Source organism: Vipera berus (genome assembly GCF_964194415.1).
Source record: "Vipera berus genome assembly, chromosome: 9".
In the NCBI taxonomy this organism is placed as follows: domain Eukaryota; kingdom Metazoa; phylum Chordata; class Lepidosauria; order Squamata; family Viperidae; genus Vipera; species Vipera berus.
This window is the reverse complement of record NC_138212.1, coordinates 15,487,006-15,513,042: the sequence shown is the minus strand read 5'-3', so window position 1 is coordinate 15,513,042 and position 26,037 is coordinate 15,487,006. Positions and strand designations below refer to the sequence as shown.

The following is a 26,037-nucleotide window of genomic DNA, read 5'->3' as shown; positions in this document are numbered from 1 at the left end:
CTCCCGCCGTCCATTCCGCCGCCGGGCTGCCGCGGTCGAGAGATGCACTTCCGGGTGAGATGTCACTAGCCGGCTCTCGACCGGAAGAGGGAGAGGGCGTCGGCGGTTGCTATGGGGGATGAGGGAGGCGTACACGGGCGCGCGCGGGCGGGCTCGGGCGCGCGCCCGGGCGCGCCAAGTCCTCCGTCAGCTCCGCAGGGAGGGAGGAAAGGCGGGCGAGTCGGCCGGGCGGCCGCAGAGACGATCGACGGAGGCAGTTCTTGAGGCGCTGGCGCTGCCCCGCGGCTGGCTGGACTTGGCCGGGCGAAGGTGGCCGTCGCCGTCGTCGCTTTCCGAGGGTGAGTGAGGAGAGAACCGAGGGACGCATCAACGGTGACCCCCGCCGGCTTTGCCCTTCGCGACCCCCGCCGCTCTTGGGGGCCCGTGGCGCCTCCCGGCCTCTCGCCCGGCGCTCTTCCCTCTTACTGTCGGCCTCCGTCGGCCCGCCCTGAGGGCCGCTTGCCCTTCCGCCTCCCCGCTGCGGGTTTGGGGGGCGGGGGTCTCCTCCTCTCTCATCGGCCCCACAACAACCCCGTGAGGTAGGCCGTGCTGAGGAGAACCGACTAGCCCAAAGAGGTCTTGGGAGCTTCCGCGGCGGACAGCTCCAGCCGCCTTGCCGTCCTTGCGCAGGGGGAACCTCCATGGGCAGGAGTACTCTACCTCTCCGGGCTTTTCTTCTCTGCGGTGCTGCTTCCCGAAGGCCAAAGATGGAGAGGAGAGGGGCTACTGGGCTAAAGCTGCCACCGATCTGAAGCAATAACTGGACCGAAGGGAGCGTTTGTTTGTACAGTAAAATCCTGCCCAAAACCTTAGGCCAGGGGTCTTCAAACTTGGCCCTTTTATGACTTGTGGACTTCAACTCCCAGAATTCCTCAGCCAGCAAAGCTGGCTGAGGAATTCTGGGAGTTGAAGTCCACAAGTCATAAAAGGGCCAAGTTTGAAGACCCCTGCCTTAGGCTCTTTATTCTCCTTTCCCTTCCCCGGACTTAGCTCTTGGAAACGCCTAGTAAACTAATCCAAGAAAGGATGTCTTTTCAACCCCAGAATTGATTTCTTCCATTAAAAGGTGTATGTATGGGGGGGGGGGGCTGCCCTTTTGCTGATTGTGGGTCTCCAACCTCTCTTCAATATTGCCAGGAGGTTGAGCCCTTCTACTGCCCCATTATTTATTTATTTATTTATTTATTTATTTTATTACATTTATATACCGCCCTTTCCCGAAGGACTCAGGGCGGTTTACAGGGTGATTAAAAACAAAAATGCAAAAGTTAAAAACAGATTTAAAAAATTATATTCGTCCCTGCATAAGTAAAACATGAGTTAGGAAAGCTCTCCTCCCATTCTTGGGGTCTCTTGTTCATCTCTCCCCTCTTATTCTACATTAATAGCATCCCCTTTCGGGATTTTGGGAGGGGTTGCTCCACTTTCCCATTCTTTCTTATGTCTGTTTCCTCTTGTTCTGCTTCGTATTTCCTACTCTGCTCATGCTCTCCGCTCCTAAAGCAAAATGTTGCTGGATCTAGCTACAAGTAGTCCTTATTTAGCGACCATCATTGGGATGGGTTACTCAAGTCTTAAGTGAAGTGGTCGCTAAGTGAAACTGTGCTGTGTTTCGGAGCCTTTACTTCAGTTTTCCTTTCCTTTGCAGATCTGTGAAGGAGATAGATATAAGGATTGGTTGCAAGGGTACCTTTTCATCGTATGAAAGATATCCATATCTGTGAACAGTCGCTAAATAAAGACTTCCTATCTTCTTTATTATATTCGCTGTCTCCAGTTCCTAAGTCTTCTTTGCTTGTTTATGTCCTTGTGCTTTCAGACACAACTAGTCTTTTTAGAGGTGTGGGGTTGTTTATCATTTTAAGGAGCTTCTCCTTTATTTTGTTGCTTCCTCTGCCACATGCACACAAGTTTATGGCCAATTTATTTTTCATAGCTTTCTTCTTTTCAGAATAATTGTTGGACTTAATTCTTCTTCATTTCTTGTCCCATCTACTGATTGGCCTGATTTAATTAAAATAGGAAACTGATTTCACACAGTGTGATCCAGCCACATGAAGTCCCTACTTTCTGGAGGGAAATATTAAGATTATCCACTAACAGTTTTAAACTAGCTGCAATTCCTGGTGATATCTGCCTACAGATACCTTGTTTAAACTATGGTAGTAATGTCTAGAATCATACCTTAATTCTGTATCTTACCTTGCCTAAAACCATAGTTTTACATTTTTTAACGTAATGTAGTTGATTTGTTTTTTTCCCCTGCCATGTGGGAACGGTGAAACTTATCCACTGCGTAGTGGGCATCTGACAGGATAATACTTTAGCCTTCTCTTCTTAAGCAGTCTTGGTGAAGGAGGAAATAGTGTGCTAAGGAAAATAAACAGTCCTTCTCTTAGGAAAAAATTAAATGCTTGCCTTGCCTTAGTCAGGATGTATAATTTCCTTATTCATGGGGGTGGAGGGCTGACAGCACAAGCAAGTACGTCATACAGATTTTTAAAATGCTTTAATCCTCAAGTTTTGAGGCTGGAGAAGGTAAATACTTACCTTTAATATCAAACTGTGTGCAGTCATGTGCCCCTGAGGTTTTGATAAACTTCTTATTAGCATAGAAATTAGCTTCTACATTGTTCAGTTTCATGACTTTACAAATCTGGTCTCTCAGATTCCTGAATAGTGGAGTAATTCTGTTGGATTATAGTAGAGGTCACAATCATGTGCATGTTATTATAAAGTCAGAGTTTGCCACAGAATCAAAAATGCTCAGAGTCAATGTTCACCCACAAGTTGAGTTATACCCTCAGCCATATAGAAGATTGTGCTACACAATTGATTCCGCTGCATGTGCCTTTCTAATTTTGAATTAAAGAGAAATTCTTCAAGTTGAGCTTGATTCTATTCTTCTGAGATTTTTTTTTTTCAATTTCCCATCTAATCTTGAATTCTGGAATCTCCTGTTGGTCCATCATCCAAATGCTACCAGGCCCATCACTGCTTAAGTTTTGGACAATAAGCAACTTTAGCTAGATGCTCCCACCTATGGATTGAAACTGTTTCAGTAGAATGTTTGACAAGATTTGTTTTGCTAAAATATACATCTCTTCTCTGTTACTTTCAGCATCGTTTCCTAGCATAGTAGGTTGATGTTGGCATATTTTTTTATTATTTTCTTGTTTCTTCTATTGCATAATCCTGAAAAACAAAATCTCAAGGGAAGACAATGTAACATGTTTTTCTTTGGAATCCATGATGATACTCAGCTAGGTACAATAGTTATCCTAGATAATGAGACTTATCCTTCATTAACGGTAACAGTGCTATAGGTGTGCCTGAAAAAGGATACTAGGGGAAAAGAAGGCTTTTTTATATGAAAAAAATTATGATACATTATTCCTAGGGCATATTATCATAAAAACACTTCTGGCTTCAGCTGGCAAATGCCATCTATTTTGCACCTGATTTTGATTGATAATTCTAGTATGAAAAAAATGTTAACTTGATTTTTCCATTGAGGTACCTGCTCAGTACAAATAACCTATAAATTATGAAATCCCAATCTTCTGATTAAATATATTAGTCACTTTATTAAGTTATTAAAACAGGCCAGCCATGAGTGAATTCAAATTCTGGTAAGCTTTCTGGTTCTCTTGCAGTTGTTGGTATATGTTAATCTCTTTGCAAATGCAAAAACTGAAACAGGCTATTGGAGCTGGCTTATGTCATCTCAGTTCACTAATTCCTCAAAGCAAGAATTCAGTGTTCTGGACGGAAGATTCCTTCTCGTCTATTAATTCAGTGTGTTTTGTTTGCATTGTAGATTTCTTGGTAAATCAACATTTTATTTCTGTTAAAGATCTTTATTCTAGAAAAGTTGCTTTGTGATCTCCTTTTTGTTAAGGTAGATTATTGAAATACAGCTCTTTAATCCGTTTAACAAATTAATTCAGTTCTGTATGTTCTTCTCTTTTTAAATACCCTTCCCACACAGAGAAAATGTAATGCACTTTTAGGGAGTATAGAAGGTCATACTAAAACACTCAGTTAACAACTGGGCTTCTCCGGGAGCACTATGTAAAGAGAAGCAGCCTAATTGGCAGTAATTATTATGACTATAGAATCTTTCTCCTGCAGCTATTGAACACCCTGAAAACTTTAACGTTGCAGTATTATATGTTGAAATCTTTTGGAATTGTGAGTCATCAGATTCTCATTATGAGCATAGCTGCAGGTTAATTTCTCTTCTTCAGAAATACAGAATGTCCTTCATTTTTCATATTGCTGGATATTTTTTTGTATATATTTTTTTCTCCTTCCACCCATCTGCTTCACTAATTTTGGCGTATAGGCAACACTCATCATTTGGCAATTCCTCCAGATCCTTTGCTGTGGCCTGACCTGGTTTAACAGGTATCTGTCATGCTCCAGGCCCTGACAACCTACAAATCAGATTAGTGCTGTATTTTCTTCCAGTGAAACTGTTTAGAGGCTGGCCCAGAATCTGAAGCAAGGATAGGACCGTCTGGTTAGTTTGCTAAAAGGAACAGCCTGTTGGAACCATATTATGTCTGTTCTGAGCAAGCTGCACCTTGCATTTGATCCGAACCAAATTCAGGGGTTGCATTGATGTTTTAAAACTCAGCGTGTTTGATTTCTGCCTTGTGCCCTCTCTCTGGAGCGAGGGCCCCTCCACTCCCCAGATTCAAACAGCCTCCATCCTACTGATGTTTCAGAAGGCCCTGAAGAGCTAACTCACCCTTTCATTAGGGTGTTTGAAGACAGTTTTTTCCTTTGTCCTTATCCAGTTTCATAATTTCTGCCATTTTTTTGTCTCTTTATTTTTAAATATGCTCAACAATTCATAAGTTGCACAAAGTCACTGGGAGTTGGGCCACATATACATTTAGTAACTGATTTATGATTATGTAATGGATTGAATATTGGGAATTAGCAAAGATGCCTGTGATAAACTGTATTTATTAAAAGCCCCCTCAAATATGTCTCTCGAGACATTGTGGAGAAATGAACTGTTTCAATACAGAGATTTTGATTGCTAAAGGCCTTACTTGCCTAGTTACAATTGATGTCTTACTAGGTCTGATGTCAACATCATGTTTAACCAGCAGGATCTTTTTTGAACTTACACATTTTCATCTTTTGTTTACTTCTAAGGCTTTGTTATCCTACCTAGGTATTCCATCTGTAGTGATTTTAACTTTTATTGTGGGTTCTTTCTTTTCTCTTAAAATGTTGTGTAGTGTTGATAGTTTTAATGATGTACTTCTACTTTGAGGCTATTTTTAAATATGTCTTTAAAGTAATATAACTAAACTTCTATTGTTATGCAGTTGTGACTTTCCTTGAAGGGCATGTGAAAATCTTGGTAGGCCAAGTCTAATATTAATATTTTGGAACTAAAAATGAACATGCTGTAATCTTTCTCCCTGAGCACAAATCAAGTCCCATCATTATAGAAACCATGCTTTCCAATGGGCAGGCAGAGGGAAGGAGAGAAATCATTTGCCAGGTTTGTTCTCCTTTCAGTCTGGTATACACTTAAGTAAATTGTGTCTATTTTGTTGGTCCAGCCAACCTTTGCCTTCAAATGTTCTTCAAGCTCATAGTTTAAAGCAGTGCTTGTGATTAATTTTTATGCACAATGGCTTGAGTGTCATATATGAGGGGCTTTAAAATAAAAGGTTCATGCAACAGGCTAGTTTCTGAGAATTAAAATGAACATTATTGAGCATCTCAGTAGAAAATAGAAAAATGCATTTACATACAGTGTTTTTTTAATAGAAGTGGATTATGTGGAAATTCAACTTGACAATGTTTTTTTGAAAACTAGTTTTTAAGCTGAAAACATTCAGCTTGTAAAGGAATTTAATGATTAAATATCAAATACTGAGTACTACTGAACAAGTATTTTGCTATATTTGGTGATCTATATATTTTCAAGCCAAAATTTGTAGGCACATGATTCTATCTCCTTTTGTCTCACAGTAAAGAATGGCAGGATGCTTGCCAATTTGACTATCTCATGATGTGGTGTTTCTGGTGCTATAGCATCAACCTGACTACACAAGCCTCCATCTAACATTGGAATGACTTAGGATTCCTGACCACCAGCAGATTACATGTCAGGTTTAGAGAGGACAAAGGCTGACTTCATATAGAAAGCCAACACATTGTGGATATGTGGACTTCAACTTCCATGCGGGCTGAGGCATTGTGGGACTTGAGGTCTACACACCTTGAAATTGCTAAGGTTAAGAAAACTATTAAAGCTGGTTTGCTTCTGAATTCAGGGCCTATTAGGTGTTATGATCTTCTGCAAATTCCATCTGGATTTATTATAATTTTTAAATGCAGTTTTTCAAGATAACAGTCTCCAAAAGCAGCATCCAAATAATATATACAAATAAGAAGCAACATTTTTTAAAAAAGAAAAGAAATAAGCAAAAATCTAGGTTCTTTCCGGAGCCTAATTGGTGGTAGTGATCCTGTAGGGATGGGAAAGAAAAAGAGGAGACTTCTTCGTTTGTCCAGTGTCAGTTTCTTGTAAATGAGCGTGTATCACTTCCTGGAAAAGTTCGTTGCTCATCCCTAATATTATAAAGAAAAATTCTAAATAAATTGGTGAGTCATGTGGTGTTGGGGAGGATCTATGACAGACATGTCAAACACAAGGCCCGGGGGCCAGATGCGGCCCGCGAAGTGGTTTCATGCGGCCCACGAAGCCATCCTGGAAACAGTGAGGGAACGGCCCCCACTGCCTTGGCCCTGGCTCAGAGACCCTCCTCCTGCCAGAGACCCTCAGACCTGTCCCACTCCTGCCCAGGCCCCCATAGGCACCCTTGATGCGAAAGATGTAGAGCTGGCCACGCCCACCCAGTAGGCCATACGCACTCTAGCCACACCCACCCAGTAGGCCATACGCACTCTAGCCATGCCCACCCAGTAGGCCACGCCCACCCTGGCCATACCCACCCGGCCCCCTGAGGGCAACCGCAATGCTGATGCAGCCCGCAATGAAATTGAGTTTGACACCCCTGATCTATGATATCTCTGTCAGATTCTTTCCAGCAAAGCGAAAAGTAGGGGAAAGAGGATTCCTGTTCCTACTATTTTTCCCCTCTTTGTGTCGTACTTGCTGTCTTAATTGTCCTTCCTTCCTGAAGGGAAGTTGGAAACTCAGAAGAACTTTGTTTGATGGATCAGAGATATTCTTTAGTCTCTCCCATATTTACTCCTTGCCTCTCCCCCCAAATCAGAAAAACACCCCATATCACTTCCTTCTCTTTGTCACCATGGAAAAGGATCTGCAGTTTCTTGGATGCTCTGAAATCAAATTGTACAATCTGTTCCTAGAACCTTCTTGTGTTCCCTGGAAGGTTCCATTTACTCTCAGAACGTGCAATTCCAGAGGTGGTTTGTCAGTTTCTAGAACTGATATTTTTTGGAACAGGAAGTGTGTTTAAGTCTTTGGATGCCATCCAGTGCATGGGAGTCTTATTTAGGCCTGTCTCATGATAATAGACTGAGTATTGCATCAAGCTTATTATTCATATCTGACTCCTTCCTACACTAGAAGTCAACGAATTATAAAATGAGCCAGGGTTACTGCTCTAAAGTCAGATTTTATTTCTGCACGTAATGACTTTTAAACCATTAAAAACAGCCACAATAAGAAATCATTGAAAAATATCTTCCTTACTGTTTTTGTTCTCTCTTCTCCTCTCTCTCTTGGCTCATTTGAAAGACTCTTCCTACAAGCACAGAATACAGAGGCAGAAAGAAGCTTTGAATGGACAGTGATTAATGATACAATGAAGGCCTGGAGTGATAGTCAGTCAGACCTTTACAGCAGTGACCTAGAAGAAGAGGAAGAAATGATTTTTGGAGAAAACGAAGAAGACTTGGAAGAGATGATGGATTTAAGTGATCTTCCTACCTCACTCTTTGCTTGCAATGTTCATGAAGCAGTGTTTGAAGTTCAAGAGGAAAAGGTAAACGGTTTTAAAAACAACAGTGCCATCGGCAAACCCAGTTCCAGTTTATTAGTGTGAAATTTACTGAAAAGCAAATATGGTGCTTGATTCAAATAATATACGCTTTTTTTACCATAGTACTGGGTAGTTATTTTATTCTACAAAGGGTGAATTATATAATTAGATAGTATATAAAGAACCAAAAATGCTGATTTCTGCTCCTAACCACAGTCTAGAAGATTGCTTCGGGATCCACTATTGAGTTGTAACTCTACTTGGAGGTGGATTACTGCATGCTTCCTCAGATATATTTTAAACAAGTGTTGTAAATCTTCAGTTCATTGTGAAATATCTGCTTTGTAAGCAAAAATCCAGGTTTGATTCTTGATATTTTAGAGAGAATTAAAAAAAAATATTATTCTTTGAAATCACTGCCACCTAGTGAAGAGTGTATAGCTCAATGTACTCAGTTGTCTGAATGTACACAAGAACTGTCCATTTTACAAAGATTCACAAATGCTGTGGTTTGGTGCTGGCATGGTAGACTGGGTGAAGCCAGCTGTTGTGATTGTGAAATTTAAGGATAGGCACAGACAATTTTTTTCTGGATCAGAAGTTGCAAGTTGCTCTCTTCTCAGCTGATGGACCACTGAAGGCTTATGATAACATCACCCAGAAAGGGAAGGATTGAAGATTTTTGGCTTTTTTATTGTGTTGTTTTAAGGGTGATTGTGGGAGTAGGAGGCTAATCATTCCCATTTCTTCTTTTTTAAACATTTTTGCATTCCCATAAAGGTTCATTTCGCCGGGACCTGAAAACCTGGTTTTTTGATCTATCAGGCCTGGACTGAAGGGGTTTTAGCTTTTAATATTGTTTTAATTGTTGGGCTTAAGTAATTTAATCTATTTTAATTTTATACTATTTTAATATTGTATTTTATGCTGCCCTGTAAACCGCCCTGAGTCCTTTGGGAATAGGGCGGTATAAAAATTTAATTAATTAAATAAGTGAACCAGCCAATTGTGCAATTGATCATGATGAAGGGAACCATGACTTAGCATGATGAGAACAACTCAAGCAAATTTTTTATTAGGACACTCTGCAGACATTTCCCTAGTAATTTAATTTATTCAATTGAAACACCACCTGATTCCACCTGGTCCCATGATTACAATAATTATAAGAAAATAAAACAACAAACCACAAAAACCAACGGCAGAACTGGTAATCCCACCCAATCCAGCAGGGGCTTCAACTTCATAACCCAAAGTCTTAGAGAATTGCCAGGTCTTTAAGACTTTTTGGAATGCCAGTAAACTGGTAGCCACACAGATATCAAGCGAGATTTCATTCCAGAGGGCAGATGCCATGACAAAAAGGGCACACATCTCAGATTCCTATTGATGACACTGTTGTAAATTGAAGCAACATGGAACATGCCATATTTGTCAGATTGAACCAGCTGGGCTGATATCATGGTAGTAAATGGTTCCTCCAATGACTATTGTTGGGCTTTATAGGTCATAACCAGCACCTTGAATTGCATGCAGAAATTGAGCTGTGAAGTGACGAGGTGTCAGCCTTGCGAAGTAGTCCATAAAGGAAACATGCTCAGATGAAGTAAATATACTTTATTGTAATGTTATATCAACAGAATCTTGCAAGTCCGAAAGTACATTTCTCACTTGCAGCCCACGAAACTAGGGTGGGTCCCTTCTGAGGCATTTGTCATGCCACCATTACTTTTGCCAACTTAGCTGCCTTTTGTTAGAGCGTTCCCCAGGCTGTGGCTCTTCCTGCTGTCTACCAAGGTCATTCCAACATACCATTACGAGTGACTTGTCTGAAGGACTTTGCAATCCAGGAAAGGGCACAACCGGCACACTAGAGGAAGTTGTGCACACTAGAGGAAGTTGTGCAAATACCTTCCTGGGAACACCTGCCACCTGCTCTCAGATTACAAAAACTACTCTCTTCCCCTTCTTAGGGTCTCAACTGGTGCAAAACCTGGTTGGGTACAATTCTCGGAGGGGATCTCCCCCCAGGACAAACCAGGCATCTGTTAAACAAGCCAGGTCAACATCCTCGTCCATAGTAAGATCATGAATGAAGGCAGCTCTGTCACGTACCAACCTGGCATTCAGGAACAGCAGCTGGAGTCCAGGGCAAGTGAGGATACAGTACGCAGTGGGTGGAAGCCAAGGGCTGAACAGTCAGCTGCTTTTAAGCTGTGGTCCCAATTCCCCACTTCTAGTCTCCTGCCATGCTTCCCTCTGCCATCACTCCTGCAATAATCCTGTCTGCCCTTTCCCTTCTCCCAGGTTAAGGCACTTTGCACAGTCTTTCCTCCACGTAGGACACAGACAAACCTGACCTAGTGCCCACAGCTATTTTCCTATCTACAGGATGGATACTGTAAGCTAGACTCTCTTGCAGGAACTTCTTGTATGTCTTCAAATGCATTGCATTTTTATTTATTTTTCCTAAATTTGATTATGAAAATCAAGAAAACCCATTAAAATGTAAACATTTTTAAGTTGTCAAGCTTTTGAGGTAAATGTTAAAATCCAGATAGATTAACTTTCACATCATACTTCAGAGTCTGATTTAGATATTGGATAAAAGCTGCCTTGAGGCCATTTGGAATTCAGTTCTTCAAAGAAACAGATTTTCTATTAACAAATAGCCCTCTTTCATAGAACTAAGGCATATCATAATTCTCAAAATTTAAATATTGAGAGGCAGGTTTTTTTCTATTTCGGTATACCTTTCTTTAAACTAGTAAGTTTTTGTTGAAACAAGAGAGACTGAAACGCCAAATGAAATGCTGTTATTACTTTTCATTGTCCTGACAGTCATAAAGCAAGGTTAATAATGCGTAGGCAAATATGTTTCCATGACAGCTCTAGTTGAGGCTGAATTTGTTTCTGAAGAAACTGGGAGTTAATTGTCTATAATACTTTGGTGACAAAACATGTTTTTTCTTCCTTGTTTAAAGTGCGGTGTAAAATACAGTTTTAAAGGAGCTCTGTGTGCTCATTTATATTCATGAAATTTACAAAGTGGAATAAACTCTTCCAACATCTTATTTAAAGTCTTTTAAAAAATATGATTCATTGCGATATAGATTGCATTAAATGCTGTTGCTTAGGATAGGAGTCAACTGAATGGGGAATACTCATATTCAATACTTGGAAAGTTGGACTAGATACAGAAAGACCTGGTTAAATCCTCACTAGATAGTGGAATTCACTAGGTCAATGTTTCTTAAACTTGGATTTTACTTATTTATATGCCATCCATAGTTGCTGGATAATGAGATGGGTGACGTATAAATTTAATAAATGGACAACATCATTTAGATTTCACAGATGCCTAAAAGGTTCTTGGGGGATCCATGGACTATATTTTAAATCGGGTGGGGAATCATGGCCTTTTTATAACTTGTGGACTTCAACTCCCAGAATTCCTGAGCCAGGAGTTCCTAGAGCTCCTTGAAGGAAAGCTGAGATAAAAATGTGGAAAATAAATATAAATTAAATTAAACCATATTTCCTGTTTTTGTCTCGTCTATGTTTTTATCCAATCTTTGGCTAGGTTTTGAAATGCCATTCCTAAGAGTTATGTAGGAAGATTTGTAGGAAGTGTTACGTTTCCTAATTGGAAATCTATGATTTAAATAAACTAGGAGATCTTTTTTGAAGGAGACAAGTTGGAGAGAGCATTTAAACTGCTTGTTCCCTTAATAAACCATTGTTTGTTGAACCTACAATGTTTTGTTTAAACCTGAACTGAATTTGTGATGTCCTATAAGCCTGTGAGAAAAATTGTGAAATTGTAATGGTAATGAAATATTTTTTCACAATGCTACAAACACAGATCAGAGAGAGGACATCATTCTGTTATGTTTCTCAGTTGTTACTAAAGTAACTGTTATTAGAGGATCTGAGAAGAATATGAATATTAAATACATGTCAGTTTTTCTTGATGTATTGTTACATTGTTTGATCATGCTATTGCTTCACTAAATAATTATGGTCATTTGGGGCTTGTTTTACATCAGAAAGATAGACAGGCAGATAAATACTGGACTGTGGAGCTGATTGCTGAGGTTCCTTTCTCAGAATGTAATTCTGTGCATGTTTACTTAGAAGTAGGTCCATTGAATAAAATGCAGCTTATTTCTTAGACATTTATAGTAGTGCTAGACAATGCTGTGGAAGCTGAATCTGGCCCTTTTAGATACCACATTAGATACTTGGAATTGGAAACAGAATAGCATAGTTCCTTGGTGTTAGAATGGAATATGCCAGTTTGATGTAAAGGCTTCAGGCTAGAAACTGGGAAGCTAAGAGTTCCAGTCCTGCCTTAGGAACAAATTGGCTGGATAACCCTAGGAAGGAGGCAATGGAAAACTACCCTGAAAAACATTGCCAAGAAAACTACAGGGATTTGTCGAGGCAGTCGTCACGAATTGGACATGATTGAACAGTAAGGAGAAAAAAAAGAATGGAAACTAGATCCAGAGTGAAAAATAAAAGAAGTGGCTTGATATGGGGTGTTTTTTTACCCAGAAGCAGCAGAAGGGATACATTATTAGGGAAGGAAGGGAAGACATGCTATTTGTTTTTAGAGCACCTGTTTCCATCCAGAGGCTGCCCGGTGCGATGGGGTGCAATTTCCAGAATTTCTGGTCAGTCGTCCCAACCCAGGCGGAGAAGGCTGCTTTAACAGGCAGGATACAAGAGCCTGGGAAAAGAGTGGCATGCAGGACAAGTGCTTTTGGCAGAGCAGCCTGTTTCCTTGCACTGGGTTAGGATCCAGAGACAGACAGCACTCTCTGTTCCTGAGATAGGATAAAAGGGTTGAATTGGGATAGAGGAGGTAATTTAGAAAGCTTGTGTAATAACCCACTCAGAGCCTCTAAGACTGAGCAGAATAAAAATCCAAACAGATTGGATGTTTTATTATTGTGTGTGTGTGTGTGTGTGTGTGTGTGTGTGTATACATACATACATATTACCTGTATATATACATATATATGTATATATATATGTGTATATATGTGTGTATGTGTGTATATATATATATATATATATATATATATATGTATGTGTGTGTGTGTGTATTTGTATGTGTGTGTGTGTGTGTGTGTGTGTGTAATCCTCGACTTACGACCACAATTGAGCCCAACATTTCTGTTGCTAAGTGAATTTTGGCCCATTTTATGACCTTTCTTGCCACAGTTGTTAAGTGGATCACTGCAGTTGCTCAATTAGTAACACAGTTGTTAAGTGAATCTGGCTTCCCGATTGACTTTGCTTATAAGAATGTCGTAAAAGTTGATCATATGACCCTTGGACACTAGAGCCGTGAGTCAGTTGCCAAGCATCCGAATTTTAATCATATGATCATGGGATGCTGAAATAGTTGTAAGTGTGAAAAACGGTCATAAGTCACTTTTTTCAGTGCCACTTGAATGGACACTAAATAAACTGCTGTAAGTCGAGGACTACCTGTATTCTGCCTTTATTTCTTCAACTCAGGCCAGTGTGCATAATACTCCCACCTTCTGTTTTCCCCACAATAGTCCTGTGAGGTGGTTTGGGCTCAGAGAGTGGGGCCAGCCCAAAGTCCCCCAGACCTATTGAAGCTGGACTGTGCAATAATCACTGTCTGTGGATGGGAAGGAAGCCAGCTACTAAAAGTATTTTTTTTTCATCATCAAATCAAATGAAATCCATCAATTTCCTTCTGTAACAAAATATCCCTGTCTAATGCATTCTATGATAATTACCATATATCTGTTCAACATTATGAAATAACTTTGAGAGATGTCAGGTTTCTCTTCAACACACAAAAGGATGGCCCTCGTCAAATAGTGGTTATTAGTGGCAGTATTTGATGTTTCTTTCTGTGATTTATTATTGTCTGCTTGTTGCATGTATATATGCCTTTTTGCTTTTTGTACATAGTCAATGACAGAAATAGAATTTGATCTGATTTGAACTTCCACCATCTGAAACCAGTCTTGCTTACATCGTATCAAATTATTCTGGGATCAGTGGCCTCTGATCTGCTTAATTTCTAAGCTTGAGGGGGGAAAATACATAAAAGAATCTCTTGTCTGACTGGTGCTTTCTGCTAATCAAATTTTCAAAAATGAAATAGCCATGTTTAAGGTTTCTACCTTATTATAATATTATTTATACATACCTGGAATAATGCCCCCCATCATAAGAACATTTATTTTGATTTGTATCCTGTGTGGCACTTTTCTCTTTTCTCATACAATTATTATTATTTTTTCTTGTTCATTGTGTGGAACAAAGAGGCAAGAACCAATTTTCATTGTAAAAAATAACCTGCTTTGATTATGCTGATCTGGTTCCTTGCAATCCTTTGTAACTCCTCTCGGTAACAGCCTGGCCTGATCATTGTCCCCATAATCCTGATTTATTCACTTGGCTTCCACCTCTGCAGGATGCTCCCTTTGGTGTTCCAAAAAAACAGGGTGACTTAATGAAATGGTGCACAAGGTCATCTTGAGCGAGCATCTCTAGAGATGATGCAGTGCTGCAATGCTACAGATCTTTTTTTTTCCCCACCCCCACTCCCTGACCTTGACAGTAGGGAGGGGAGAGTCCTTTTCCACTAGGGCCAAAAGAGAAGAGGGTGAACGGAGAAAGAAGGTGGCATTTATTTTTGGCTGCACATCGCCCTGGGCATCCATAAATGAGAATTTCTTTGCCTCAGTGACTCTGCCAAGGACACATGTAATAGGTGGCTGTTTAGCTTGCTGACCTCCAAAATAGATGAGGGGGAGAGCGAGAGAAATCCGTAGCATTTGTCCAGCGCTCTGGGAAAAGGCCTGATAACATGTGGCCATAAATCAGATACATGTATACTTTTTTTAAAGCAGTTGGCTTAACAGCTTTCGGATGGAAGAGGGGAATTATGTAATAGCTGATGTAATAACATTCCAGGCTGTGGCTGGTTGGCTGGGAAATCACGAAATGTAACATGCTGACTTGTATTTGTTCTTTCAGTGGCGTGAGCTCTGCCTGAGAGGTGTTTGAAGCAGATCTTGGCTTTACAAGGCCTCTTTTTCTGCAGAGGTGGGATAGTCCAGCATTTCTGTTCAGTACCCATTTCTAAAATGGGTAATACTGAGCCGGCTGTGAAGATGGTATGAAAGTTGCATTCGATTCTACATTTTCTAAAATGAGTTATAGGAATTGATCATCTATAAAGATTATAAATATACGGTAATATTTTCTCCCTGCATCATGTCTGTAATAAAAATCGGGTCCTCTTTCTCACGCAACTTTCTGAGCAGAGAGATTTCCAGATATCTCGTATGACCTGCATTTGTGATGTTAGCAATGGGGTTAAACATTTTGTTCAGTCACTAATCATGCTCCAATAGTCCTCTACAAGGGCATCAATACAGCCATTTCCAGCTCCTGACGCTAATGGAAGAATTATGGCAGACATTCCCCCCCCCCTTTATCCCTTCCCCCATTTCTGTAGAAACCTCATATTTAGCCCTGTGAAAAACTAAACCTCTAGTAAAAATGAGTCAGGCAAATGTGTTCAGAGCTGGTGATTCATGAAGTGGAAAGAATTTAGACTAGTCTTTCTCAACCTCAGCAACTTCAAGATGTGAGGACTTCAACTCCCAGCGCTCCTCAGCCAGTCTTGCTGACTGGAGAATTCTAAATGTAGATTATGCTGCATGGTTAACAAGGCAGACTACTTTATTTATTTATTTAGCATATGGTATATCATACATGGATTAGCAATATATATTAACATTTCACCTAGCTTAGAAAAAACAATAAAATGTTTAAAAGATCTATGTTCAAATACAAATATCTAAGCCAGGGGTCTTCAAATTTGGCCCTTTTATGACTTGTGGACTTCAACTCCCAGAATTCCTCAGCCAACGTGCTTGGCTGAGGAATTCTGGGAGTTGAAGTCTACAAGTCACAAAAGGACCATGTTTGAAGACCCCTGATCTAAGCCATCTAACAATTGAAGCGCAGCATCGTTTATATTTTTTTTTTAAAAAAACAGATACTGGACTGGTATATGCTCTCAGCTTACAGTCAGTCACAATGTGATCTACAGTTTTAGTCACACTGAGGGGAGGACAAAATGCACCATTTATGCAGAGAGTCTTGGCAGAGTCCTATTCAGGATTGCCCGCTGTTGGCAGCCAGGCTACCTGTAGACTTTCCTAGCTCTCCAAATTATATGGCAATGAAAACAAAAACAAATACGTGGCAGGCTATGCATAGGACAGGCAGTTGATTTGGTAGATCTCACCAAACTGGGTTCTGGTGATTTCTGCCATTGTTCTGTTCAACAAAGTGTGTACACTGCATATAGGAAACATTAGGGAGAGAATTAACAAGATTTTGGGATTGCCTGTAATTTTATATGTATGAAAATGACAGGGAATGCCATTATTTTAGGGATGCCCTCAGAATGTTAGTAAATAAAAAGTAGTAGCTATGCAAATATTGACCATATTTGATGGTAGCAGGTAGCAGCACTAAAGCTGTAATTTTCAAGGGGAGAAAAAGCTAAGCAGGATCAAGCTGGTTAGTACCTGAATGGGAAACTATGATATCCCAGACCATATGATAGATGTAGGGGTTTTTTTTAGCTATGTCTTTGCTAGGATTCAGATCACAAAAGGTGATTACTCTCCCCCCACCCCAGTGTTGTTGTTTTTTAATTCCCTTTTTTAATATATAACTCAAGGCAGCAAACATAGCAATACTCCTTCCTCCTCCTATTTTCCCCACCACAACAACCCTGTGAGGTGGGTTGGGCTGAGAAAGAGTGACCAGCCCAAAGCCACCCAGCTGGTTTTCATGCATAAGATGGGACTAAAACTCACTGTCTCCTGGTTTCTAGGCCAGCATCTTAGCCACTACACCAGGGGTCTTCAAACCTGGCCCTTCTATGACTTGTGGACTTCAGCTCCCAGAATTCCTCAGCCAGGCACGCTCACTGAGGGATTCTGGGAGTTGAAGTCAATGAGTCATAGAAGGGCCAAGTTTGAAGACCCCTGCACTACAGCAAAGCGACTCTCATTCATTTATTCATTTGCTGAAAGTTAAGGAAAGCATAAAGGATTCCCTTCTCCCAGTTTATTCACATAACAACCCTGTAAGGTGGTGTAGGCTGAAGGAGGAAGCCTGTACGCTAAGGTCAATGATGAATTTATTGTTTGAGAGGACAAGAAAAAAAAGAAAGAAAGAAAATAATTGTTAATCCCTCATTTTTGGAAATAAAAAGTCTGTATAAGTAAAAACTCTCCATTTGAAAGTAAGAGGTATAGCTATATTGGGCATGGAGAACATACCTTCATAAATTCTTCAGTAAATCTTCCCTTGACTTAAGAAAAGTGTTGCCTTCATGCACATACTGTACTAGGTTTATTTTTCTCATGCTCAATATGATCTTGCCTGTGGAGTTACAGAAATGCTTAGCTTAGCAGGTCAACATTGGAAATGCACTACAATTCTGATTGCCCTGACTACCCAGAGATCGATCTAAAATGCATGCAATGTGGCTGTTTGTGGGAAAAACAACATCAATACTCATCAGCTGGGTGAAGCAGCATATGGTACTGTATCTGGAAGATAATAGGATGAACGCCGTTTCTTTTTTTTCTGACTTAGGACTCCTGTTCAACATCTATATGAAACCGCTGGGTGAGATCATTCGTGGCTTTAGAGTTGGGTATCATCAGTATGCTGATGATACCCAGCTTTTTCTTTCAACCCCAAACCACCCCAGTGATGCCCTCAACGTGATGTCCCGTTGCCTGGAGGCGGTCCGGGTCTGGATGGGGAGGAACAGACTTCAACTCAACCCCGACAAGCCTGAGTGGCTTTGCATACCTTCATCCCGGGTCTATTCGGATATTCCATCTCTTTCTATGGGGTGTGAATTATTACCCCCTGTAGATAGGGCTCGCAACTTGGGAGTCCTCCTAGATTCATGGCTTACCTTGGAAGACCACATAGTGGCTGTGACTAGGGGGGCTTTCGCCCAGGTCCGCCTGGTGCGCCAGTTGCGCCCTATCTAAGCCGGGATGATTTATGCACGGTCACTCATGCGCTCGTGACCTCTCGTCTGGACTACTGCAACGCTCTCTACATGGGGCTGCCCTTGAAGACCACCCGGAGGCTCCAACTGGTACAGAATGCAGCTGCGAGAGTTGTGTTGGGAGTCTCCCGATACTCCCATGTTACACCTCTGCTCCGTGAGCTGCATTGGTTGCCAGTTGTCTTCCGGGTGAGATTCAAGGTACTAGTAATGGTGTTTAAAGCCCTACATGGCAGGGGTCCGGAGTACCTCAGGGAACACCTGCTGCCGGCATCAATCTCCCTGCGCCCTGTGCATTCCCACAGAGAGGGTCTCCTCAGGGTGCCACCGATCAGAGAATGTCGATTGGTGGCCCCCAGGGGGAGATCCTTCTCTGTGGGCGCTCCGGAACTATGGAATCAGTTACCGGTAGAGCTCCGGATGGCGCCCGAACTTCGCTCCTTTCGCCGCGATCTGAAGACGTTTTTGTTTGCACAAGCCGGCCTAGCCTGATGGGGGATTGGTGGGGTTTTTATTCTTGTATTTTTATTGTTGTATCTTTGGGGTTTTATAATTGTAGCATATTAATTGTTTTAAAATCGGGCAATTATTTAATCTCCTTTTAATATTTGTATCTTTGTATTTTATTCTTGCCCTGTGAACCGTCCTGAGTCCTTCGGGAGAAGGGCGGTATAGAAATATTATTAAATTAAATTAAATTAAATGCAGAGGAATTCTTGCTGAATTCCACTTACACTGTGATTCCTATAAATAAATAAATAAATAAATAAATAAATAAAATAAATAAATCTGCCTCTGAAGGATCATCAGTTCTAAATTTGGAATACTGGAACTGTGATGATGAGAAGCAATTTTTATGTCAAGGCAGGCACTGAATGGTTTCATAAATCACAAACCTTCACAAAGGTTGCAACCCTAGGCAAGTTATGTGAACTCAGCTGTTGTATGCTGAGATTCATTTTTTTTAATGTGGAAGTCCTCAACCTTTCTTGATTCATGCTGACCTTAGTGTCTCAATAATTTTTTCCACAATGCTCCTGGAAGTTTGTGCAGTATCCATTAGAAGGCTGTTGCTGTGTTATTTTCCATTACTCTTGTGAGTTAACTGTGGTAGCCTGAGGCACCTTGGCACATGGTTTGAAAATCATGGGCTTAGTGTATTATGTGAATCCAACCTATTAATATGTACAGGTATGAAAGTTAAATGAGCTTAATGCCTTGTACGAACCAGTAATCTGTGAGAGCACCCAACTACTTGCCTTGAAGCAGACATAAAGGGCATTTTTCATGTTACAGATTCAGCCTGGTCCAAGTAACTTAGTTTTGCAAATTTCAAACTTGGGTTCAAATGTCCATTTAAAATGCATACTATCTCGACTCCAGTGTTTTGTTTCATGGGGTTCCTGTGACTGTGATAACACTGTAAATCATTCTCAGGTAAAATTTCTCTATATGCACGATTCATCTATAACCATGTTAAATCCATAGTGAATTAAAAAGCTTTCAAAGTCTGAATTGCTATAGCAATTGTTTGTTTAATGAAAAACTGACTGACGCTAATATATTTGAAAAATCATGCTAGTTGCAGATTATATTGAGTGCATGGTTGGTAAACCTGAAGGGTCAGGTTGAGGCTGATTACTCTGGAAAAGGTCTATCTGTGTGATTGTTGGGAGTCAATATCGACTTGATGACAGTGTTTAATTAATGTGCAGATTTTACTTTAAAAACAATAATAATGATAATAGCAACCACTAGATGGCAATATAAGGTAGCATTATGTGCTCTTCTAAATACAGGTTATCGCTCTTTAAATGCAAGAAGACCTGTAATTCATGAGTCTGTGTTTTTTTGTAGATATTGCAATGTAAGGTATCAGAAAAAAAGAAAATACAACAAAGAAACATTCTAGATAAGTTTGTTTGTTGAAGTAAGCTTTGAGGTATCTTTGTTATATGTTTTTTTCCCCTATCCTTAGGAAAGATTTGAAGCACTTTTCACAATCTACGATGCTCATGTTACATTCCAGTTATTTAAAAGCTTCCGAAGAGTAAGGATAAACTTTAGCAATCCAGAAGCAGCAGCCAGAGCACGGATAGAACTACATGAGACAGATTTTAATGGGAAAAAACTGAAGCTATATTTTGCCCAGGTATATGTGTTTCTTATTTGAATCCCCCGCTTTCTGTTAAACACAGAAATAGTTCTTAGAGGCCCTCCTCACTTCTGCTCCATATCATCTATTAGCACAACAGTTTGTACGAGGTTTATGTTAAGTCAGATAGTATAATTATCTTACCTTTTAAAAGCTCATTTGAAATCCTTAACTGGCAAACCCTGCCTACCTTGTGATGCTCCTGATACAAAAGAAGCTGTTTTCATAGGGCACCTGTAGTTCTTTCACCACAAAAATAGACTTGGAGAAGTTAAATGCATCTTACATGAATAACTCGTCAGGACAGCGACAAACAAAATGGATAGAGAAAATCGTGTCTACTGGGAAGTCATCTGCATGTGGACCATTTCATTTCTTGCAGATGTGCTGTGATGTGCTATATCTTAATGGTCAGAGAATCAGGATTGTCAAATCTCCATACTACAAGCACACGCACAAAGCACAAACAGTGTTCTGGACTTGATAAAGAACACTGCATATTAAAAAAATAGAATATTTTTTATTATTTTTGTGCCCTGTATCAGTTATGCAGAATATCTCTTTTCTTTTATTTCCATTCTGGCGGTCCTACAAATAAGCAAGAAACTGCAATGTGTGGAACCCTACACGGAATCTTCCCACCTTCTTTTTGATTCATTCTAGTCTGCTCAGAATTCAGCAACATTTGCCATAAACTGTAGGTCTCTCTACATGGCTATATAGGCTATTAAAAATATTGGAAGGTTACATCCATGGCTGGAGATAAAATCTTAGCTCAGTGATTGATTCAGCTGTAAAATAAAATAGGAGTGACCTTTCTTTCTAGAATACTGAATAAGTGGATACTGAAAATGGATGGGTACTTAAATAGAACCTTAATTTGGCTCAAGCAGTGTATTATTTACTAACTACCCTGGTAAGTGTTTAACTCAAATAGCTAGGAGAAAATTAACTATGCACTTGGAATCAAGTGTCTTGTCCAATCGGTGAAATAACAACCCCAAATAATTTTTATAGCTTTCCTAATCTTGAGTCCTCTAGATGTGATATATTATACAACAATTCCCAACATTTTTGGTGGAAATATTAAAGGAGAAAGCAGGACTATAGAGACTTTCTTTAAGAAATCTGATATATGGTGTGCCTGACTGTTCTGACGTTTTTTGTTTCAGGTTCAGGTGCCCAGTGAAGGGGGAGAGAAATCTTACCTTTTGCCTCCCCAACCTGAGAAACAGTTCATGATATCACCTCCTGCATCCCCACCCGTAGGATGGAAGCAGAGTGAAGATGCTACTCCCATGATAAACTATGACTTGCTTTGCGCTGTTTCAAAATTGGGGCCTGGTAAGAATGTTTTATTTTTTTTCCCCTATGTTCTGTACCGATGCATCTGTCGTTATACAAGGCCTAGTACTGAGGAATTCACCTCTGTCAAAGATGACGACGACGACGACCCGTTTAGATAGTTTTAGAAGGGAAATGGGCATGTTTGTAGAAGACTCAGGCTATTAATGAGTATGAACTTTGATGGATGTTTAGTTACTATTAAAGGACTTGAAATATCCTTTAAGTCATAGTAAAAGAAACCAATTAATCATTTCAGCTTTGTGAACTCCATGAATTGGCCGATCTGTAACACAATTTTTTGGTCTTGGTAGGACCTTGGCCTCTTCCAGCTTCAGACCTTTTTTAAGTTCTTATGGTAATAGAAAGTAATAAAAGCAGTTTTTCATGATTAACCATAGGAAATAGTCCAGCAGATGTCAAATATGGCATTTTGGTTAACATTAATACATAATGTTATCAGAGAGTGTTTCAAAATATTATATTGGAGGCTTTGTGCTCAGTTTATGACCACTTTCTGTGAGATCCTATAAAATTTGTATGGCTACATCTATATTATCCTTCCCCAACCTAGTGCCCTTGAACTGTATTGGCTTTGAGCTCCCACAGCACAGAAATGGGGCACTGATGTCTAATATCTCTGGAGGGGCCCAGAGATTATCAGTCTGTATACAATAAGTATGATCACTCAAGAGCTTGGGATGATGTGCCCACCCAGGTTTTGACTATGGCACCACTCTCAGTCCCGGGCAGGGGAGACGCAGTGAGTTTCTGGTGGCTGGCAGAGTTGCTGTTCCACAGAGTATTGAATTTCAGACCCTATTTGTGAAATTGGACCTAAGAGTTCAAAGGGGCCTGTTGCCCCTGCACCAGCCTCTCTTTGCTGCTCAGTGCTCTGACTGGACTTTCAGCAGACCTCCCCAGTCTTATGGTTCTGGAGGACTCTGCTTTCCTTCCACATAGAATTAGAGGCAATTTGGGAGATTACAGTCACTATGGCAAGTGTACAGCGAGCTGGGAACTGCCAAGTCCACACCTCTTCGTCAGGGTTGAGGAACACTGGTATAAAGGGTTGCTTACCGTGTTCTCATACTCTCTAGGGGAAAAGTACGAGCTTCATGCTGGAACCGAATCTACTCCAAGCGTTGTGGTCCATGTGTGTGAAAGCGAAACGGAAGAGGAAGAGGAAGTGAAAAATCCCAAGCAGAAGATAGTGCAAACTCACCGCCCAGACCCACCACCTGCCTTAATAAGTGAAACAAAAACTCTTGAATGTATGCTAGAAGTAGGAGGTGGGATGCACTACTGATTTGAAGCTATTTAATCATGGCAGTGGATGATTACTCCCATTTGCATTGCTGCATCCCGCATAGCAGCAACAGACTCCTCTTGCAGTCATCTCACATCAAGAAGACATTTTGAAGAGCACTTTAATTTTTAAGGTCAACTTCCAAGATGTAGCAAATCCACTAGGCTGCCAATCCTAGGAGAGTGCCATTTCTGGTAATCTGTGTTACCATCCTCTTGGTGTTTGTAAGGCTGAAGGAACTTGGCTGCTGCCATTTATATCTGGGCTACCACATGGTTTTGTATGTGAGTCTCTCATGCATATTTTTGTGTGCTGATGTATACCATGAATCTGATTCACTTGATGTTCTAAGTAATCTAGTGACAAATTATACATGTAATGTACAATGTACATTGTTATCAGTAGGAGAATCTCAAACTGTTTTTGAGGTGATAGAATCAAATATTCAAGCAGGTTTGTTTTTGTGGTTTTGAGTTGTGTTTTTTTTTTCCTGATGGGTGCCATAGCTGTTTGTGTTGAATGTCAAGGTATTCTTGTGAATTGTTGTAAGACAAAACAAAAACTAATTGGGAGTTGTAATAGTTCTTTTCTGCCCACTGCGATTAGGAAAATTTATAAAAATTGAAATGCCTACAAGGATACAGTGGAGAAGGGATTCATTACCTTTGGAGAACATTTTCTTGATCTGTAGTTTTCCACCTACTATGGTTATCTCTTACATGAGATATTTCCAAAGCAAGAAGTGTCGTCTTCTGCAGCTTGTTCTTCATAGCCTGTTTTCAGAATATTCTGGTTGGCCAAGGAAGTATAGCCCTCTCACGCTTCCCTTTCCCATCACTTTAACTGTTTTCCATTTGTGTTAAATTTATCATTTCTAGGATCCGATCACACATTCTGTGCCAAGATGTTTAGCCATGGTTTGTTCTACAAGCCATAGTAACCTGGTTTATTGAAGCTAAGCCAAAAACAAATCAGCTGCTTTATGTCTTATGCAATATGTAGATCAGCCTGCTGTCGTGTAGAGCAGCGCCCCCCCCCCAACTTTTTGGGCACCAGAGACCGTTTTCGTGGAGAGAGGTTTTTCCATGAACCGGAGGGGGTGTGGTTTTGCATGCTGCCTGCATCCCATGGATGGGGCTTCACTTGTTTGCACGGACCAGTTTCTGGTATGCTGCAGACTAGGATCGGTCCACGGACCACGGGTTGGGGAGCCCTGTCATAGAGAATGCAAGTCAACATTTCCCAGTGAGCTTCTGGTTGAATTGCTTCTTTATTGCCTGATTTTCTTTTTCTCCCTGGCATCCAATAATCCAGCTTAATTATTTCTGAGGAAGAAAGGAAGAGGTACACCAAGATAATTTGCATTCTGCTGTGCAGGAGGAAGGCAATCATTCAGATACAGAAACTTGAGAAATAAGGTTATACCAGTTGTATAAATTGTTCTCTTTGCCTGCCTTTCTCTTCCCAATGTCTTTCTGCAAAATGCCACCTTTATTCGATTATTTCTGTAATACTACATGTCTTTTTATGGCTGAAATAAATGGAAAAACAGATACAGGAAGTGTTGGGTTCTGCTTTATTGGTATAATTATTAATTACTACAGATTCTTTGTGAATCAGATTAAATTCAGGGCAGAGTCTCAGTTTTTTCATCTTCTCTCTTTTTGTTGATGCAGCCTAGAGTTTGAGATGGTTATCCTATTTTCCTTAGAACTGCTAGATTTGGGCAGCCGAAATTCAGATGACCACCAGATGGCAGCACATAGAGTTTTCTCTTGCTGCCCCTAGTGGTCATTGAGTTTTTGTATCCCAGAGTTAAAAATTAGAGGTGAAAAGATGAGCAGCTCTAGTTCTGCTGCCCATCTTTTAACCTCTTTTGGCCCAATTCCCAGGGGGGAAAAATCTCTTTGAATTCTCTGCATTTTTATCACAAAGAAAAGTGAGGAAATCACAAATTATGCCTAGCTGTTTACAGTGATTCAGGATAGTATTGTTTAATGTTAAGCAGAATTTTGCATTGGTTGCAGATGAAAAATGTCTGATCATTTTAAAACTCCAGTATCACTCAATTTTACTGGGTGGTCTTGAAGCAATTAGATTCTTGGTCTAATGTTCGAGAATCTGAAGAATCATTGGACAACTTACATATCTATAAACTCTTTTGATGCAAATATGTTAATTTAGAAGGAGGAAACCAAAGGTTGCCACAGTAAACCTTAGTTTGACTATTATTTTAAGAACAAAAAGCCAGATGAAGTTTCCCACAATGTGACTTCATTCTTTTTTTAAAAAATTTTTTATTGCTTTTATGTAAACATATATTTAAACAAAAAAATACATATAAAAAACAAGACATAACATAAATAATACAATCAACAAAAATACAAAAAGAATACATAACTTCCGTTATTCCTAATCTTTATAATCATTTTCAGGTGACTTCCTCGGGTCCCCCCTATCTGCGTTTCTTCGTTAATCATCATTAGCAATTTCTATTTCATAATTTTAAATCATATTTAATATCTATCTATATTTAATTTCTTATCATTTAACAATCATTGTTTCATATTATCCTTAATACTAAACATTAAACTCTAAAACTACAACCTATAAACACTTCCAAGTCCATTTCAAACTAGTTGATATAACAATATTTCTTCAAATAGTCCTTGAATTTCTTCCAGTCTTCTTCCACCGACTCTTCTCCCTGGTCACGGATTCTCCCAGGCAGTTCAGCGAGTTCCAGATAGTCCATCATTTTCATCTGCCATTCTTCCACCGTTGGTATTTCTTGTGTCTTCCAATTCCTAGCTATCAAAATTCTTGCCGCTGTTGTGGCATACAGAAAGAAAGTAACATCTTTTTTGGGAATTTCTTTTCCGACTATACCCAATAAGAAGGCTTCTGGTTTCTTAATAAATGTATTTTTCAAAACTTTCTTTAATTCATTATAAATCTTTTCCCAGAAGTCTTTTACTATGGGGCAAGTCCACCACATGTGGTAAAAGGTTCCTTCTACAGTACAATGTGACTTCATTCTGATAAGAAATCAAAACAAAAGTCAATATAC

At 40.0% G+C, this 26,037-nt stretch overlaps 2 protein-coding genes across 3 annotated transcripts in view; one reads left to right on the top strand and one right to left on the bottom strand.

Annotated features, from left to right (window-relative positions):
- STPG1 (sperm tail PG-rich repeat containing 1) overlaps positions 1–26,037 on the bottom strand; it is a 209,719-nt gene that overhangs the window by 71,002 nt on the left and 112,680 nt on the right. The window lies entirely within an intron of this gene.
- On the top strand, positions 143–24,520 carry RCAN3 (RCAN family member 3). 2 transcript variants are annotated; one of them, XM_081335304.1, is made up of 5 exons: positions 143–338; positions 7,802–8,048; positions 20,138–20,311; positions 21,487–21,658; positions 22,759–24,520. In XM_081335304.1, exons 2-5 carry the CDS (start codon positions 7,869–7,871, stop codon positions 22,965–22,967), a joined length of 735 nt encoding a protein of 244 aa, XP_081191430.1. In that variant the 5' UTR covers positions 143–338; positions 7,802–7,868; the 3' UTR covers positions 22,968–24,520. The 2 variants fall into 2 exon arrangements, with proteins under 2 accessions (XP_081191430.1, XP_081191431.1); XM_081335305.1 differs by having other exon boundaries at positions 173–372.

Bases quoted from the DNA above. Each gene is read 5' to 3' on its own strand.
- RCAN3 (XM_081335304.1), top strand. From the start codon at position 7,869: ATGAAGGCCTGGAGTGATAGTCAGTCAGACCTTTACAGCAGTGACCTA. The intron at 8,049-20,137 runs GTAAACGGTTTT...CCCTATCCTTAG, and splicing joins TTGAAGTTCAAGAGGAAAAG to GAAAGATTTGAAGCACTTTT. The intron at 20,312-21,486 runs GTATATGTGTTT...TTTTTGTTTCAG, and splicing joins TGAAGCTATATTTTGCCCAG to GTTCAGGTGCCCAGTGAAGG.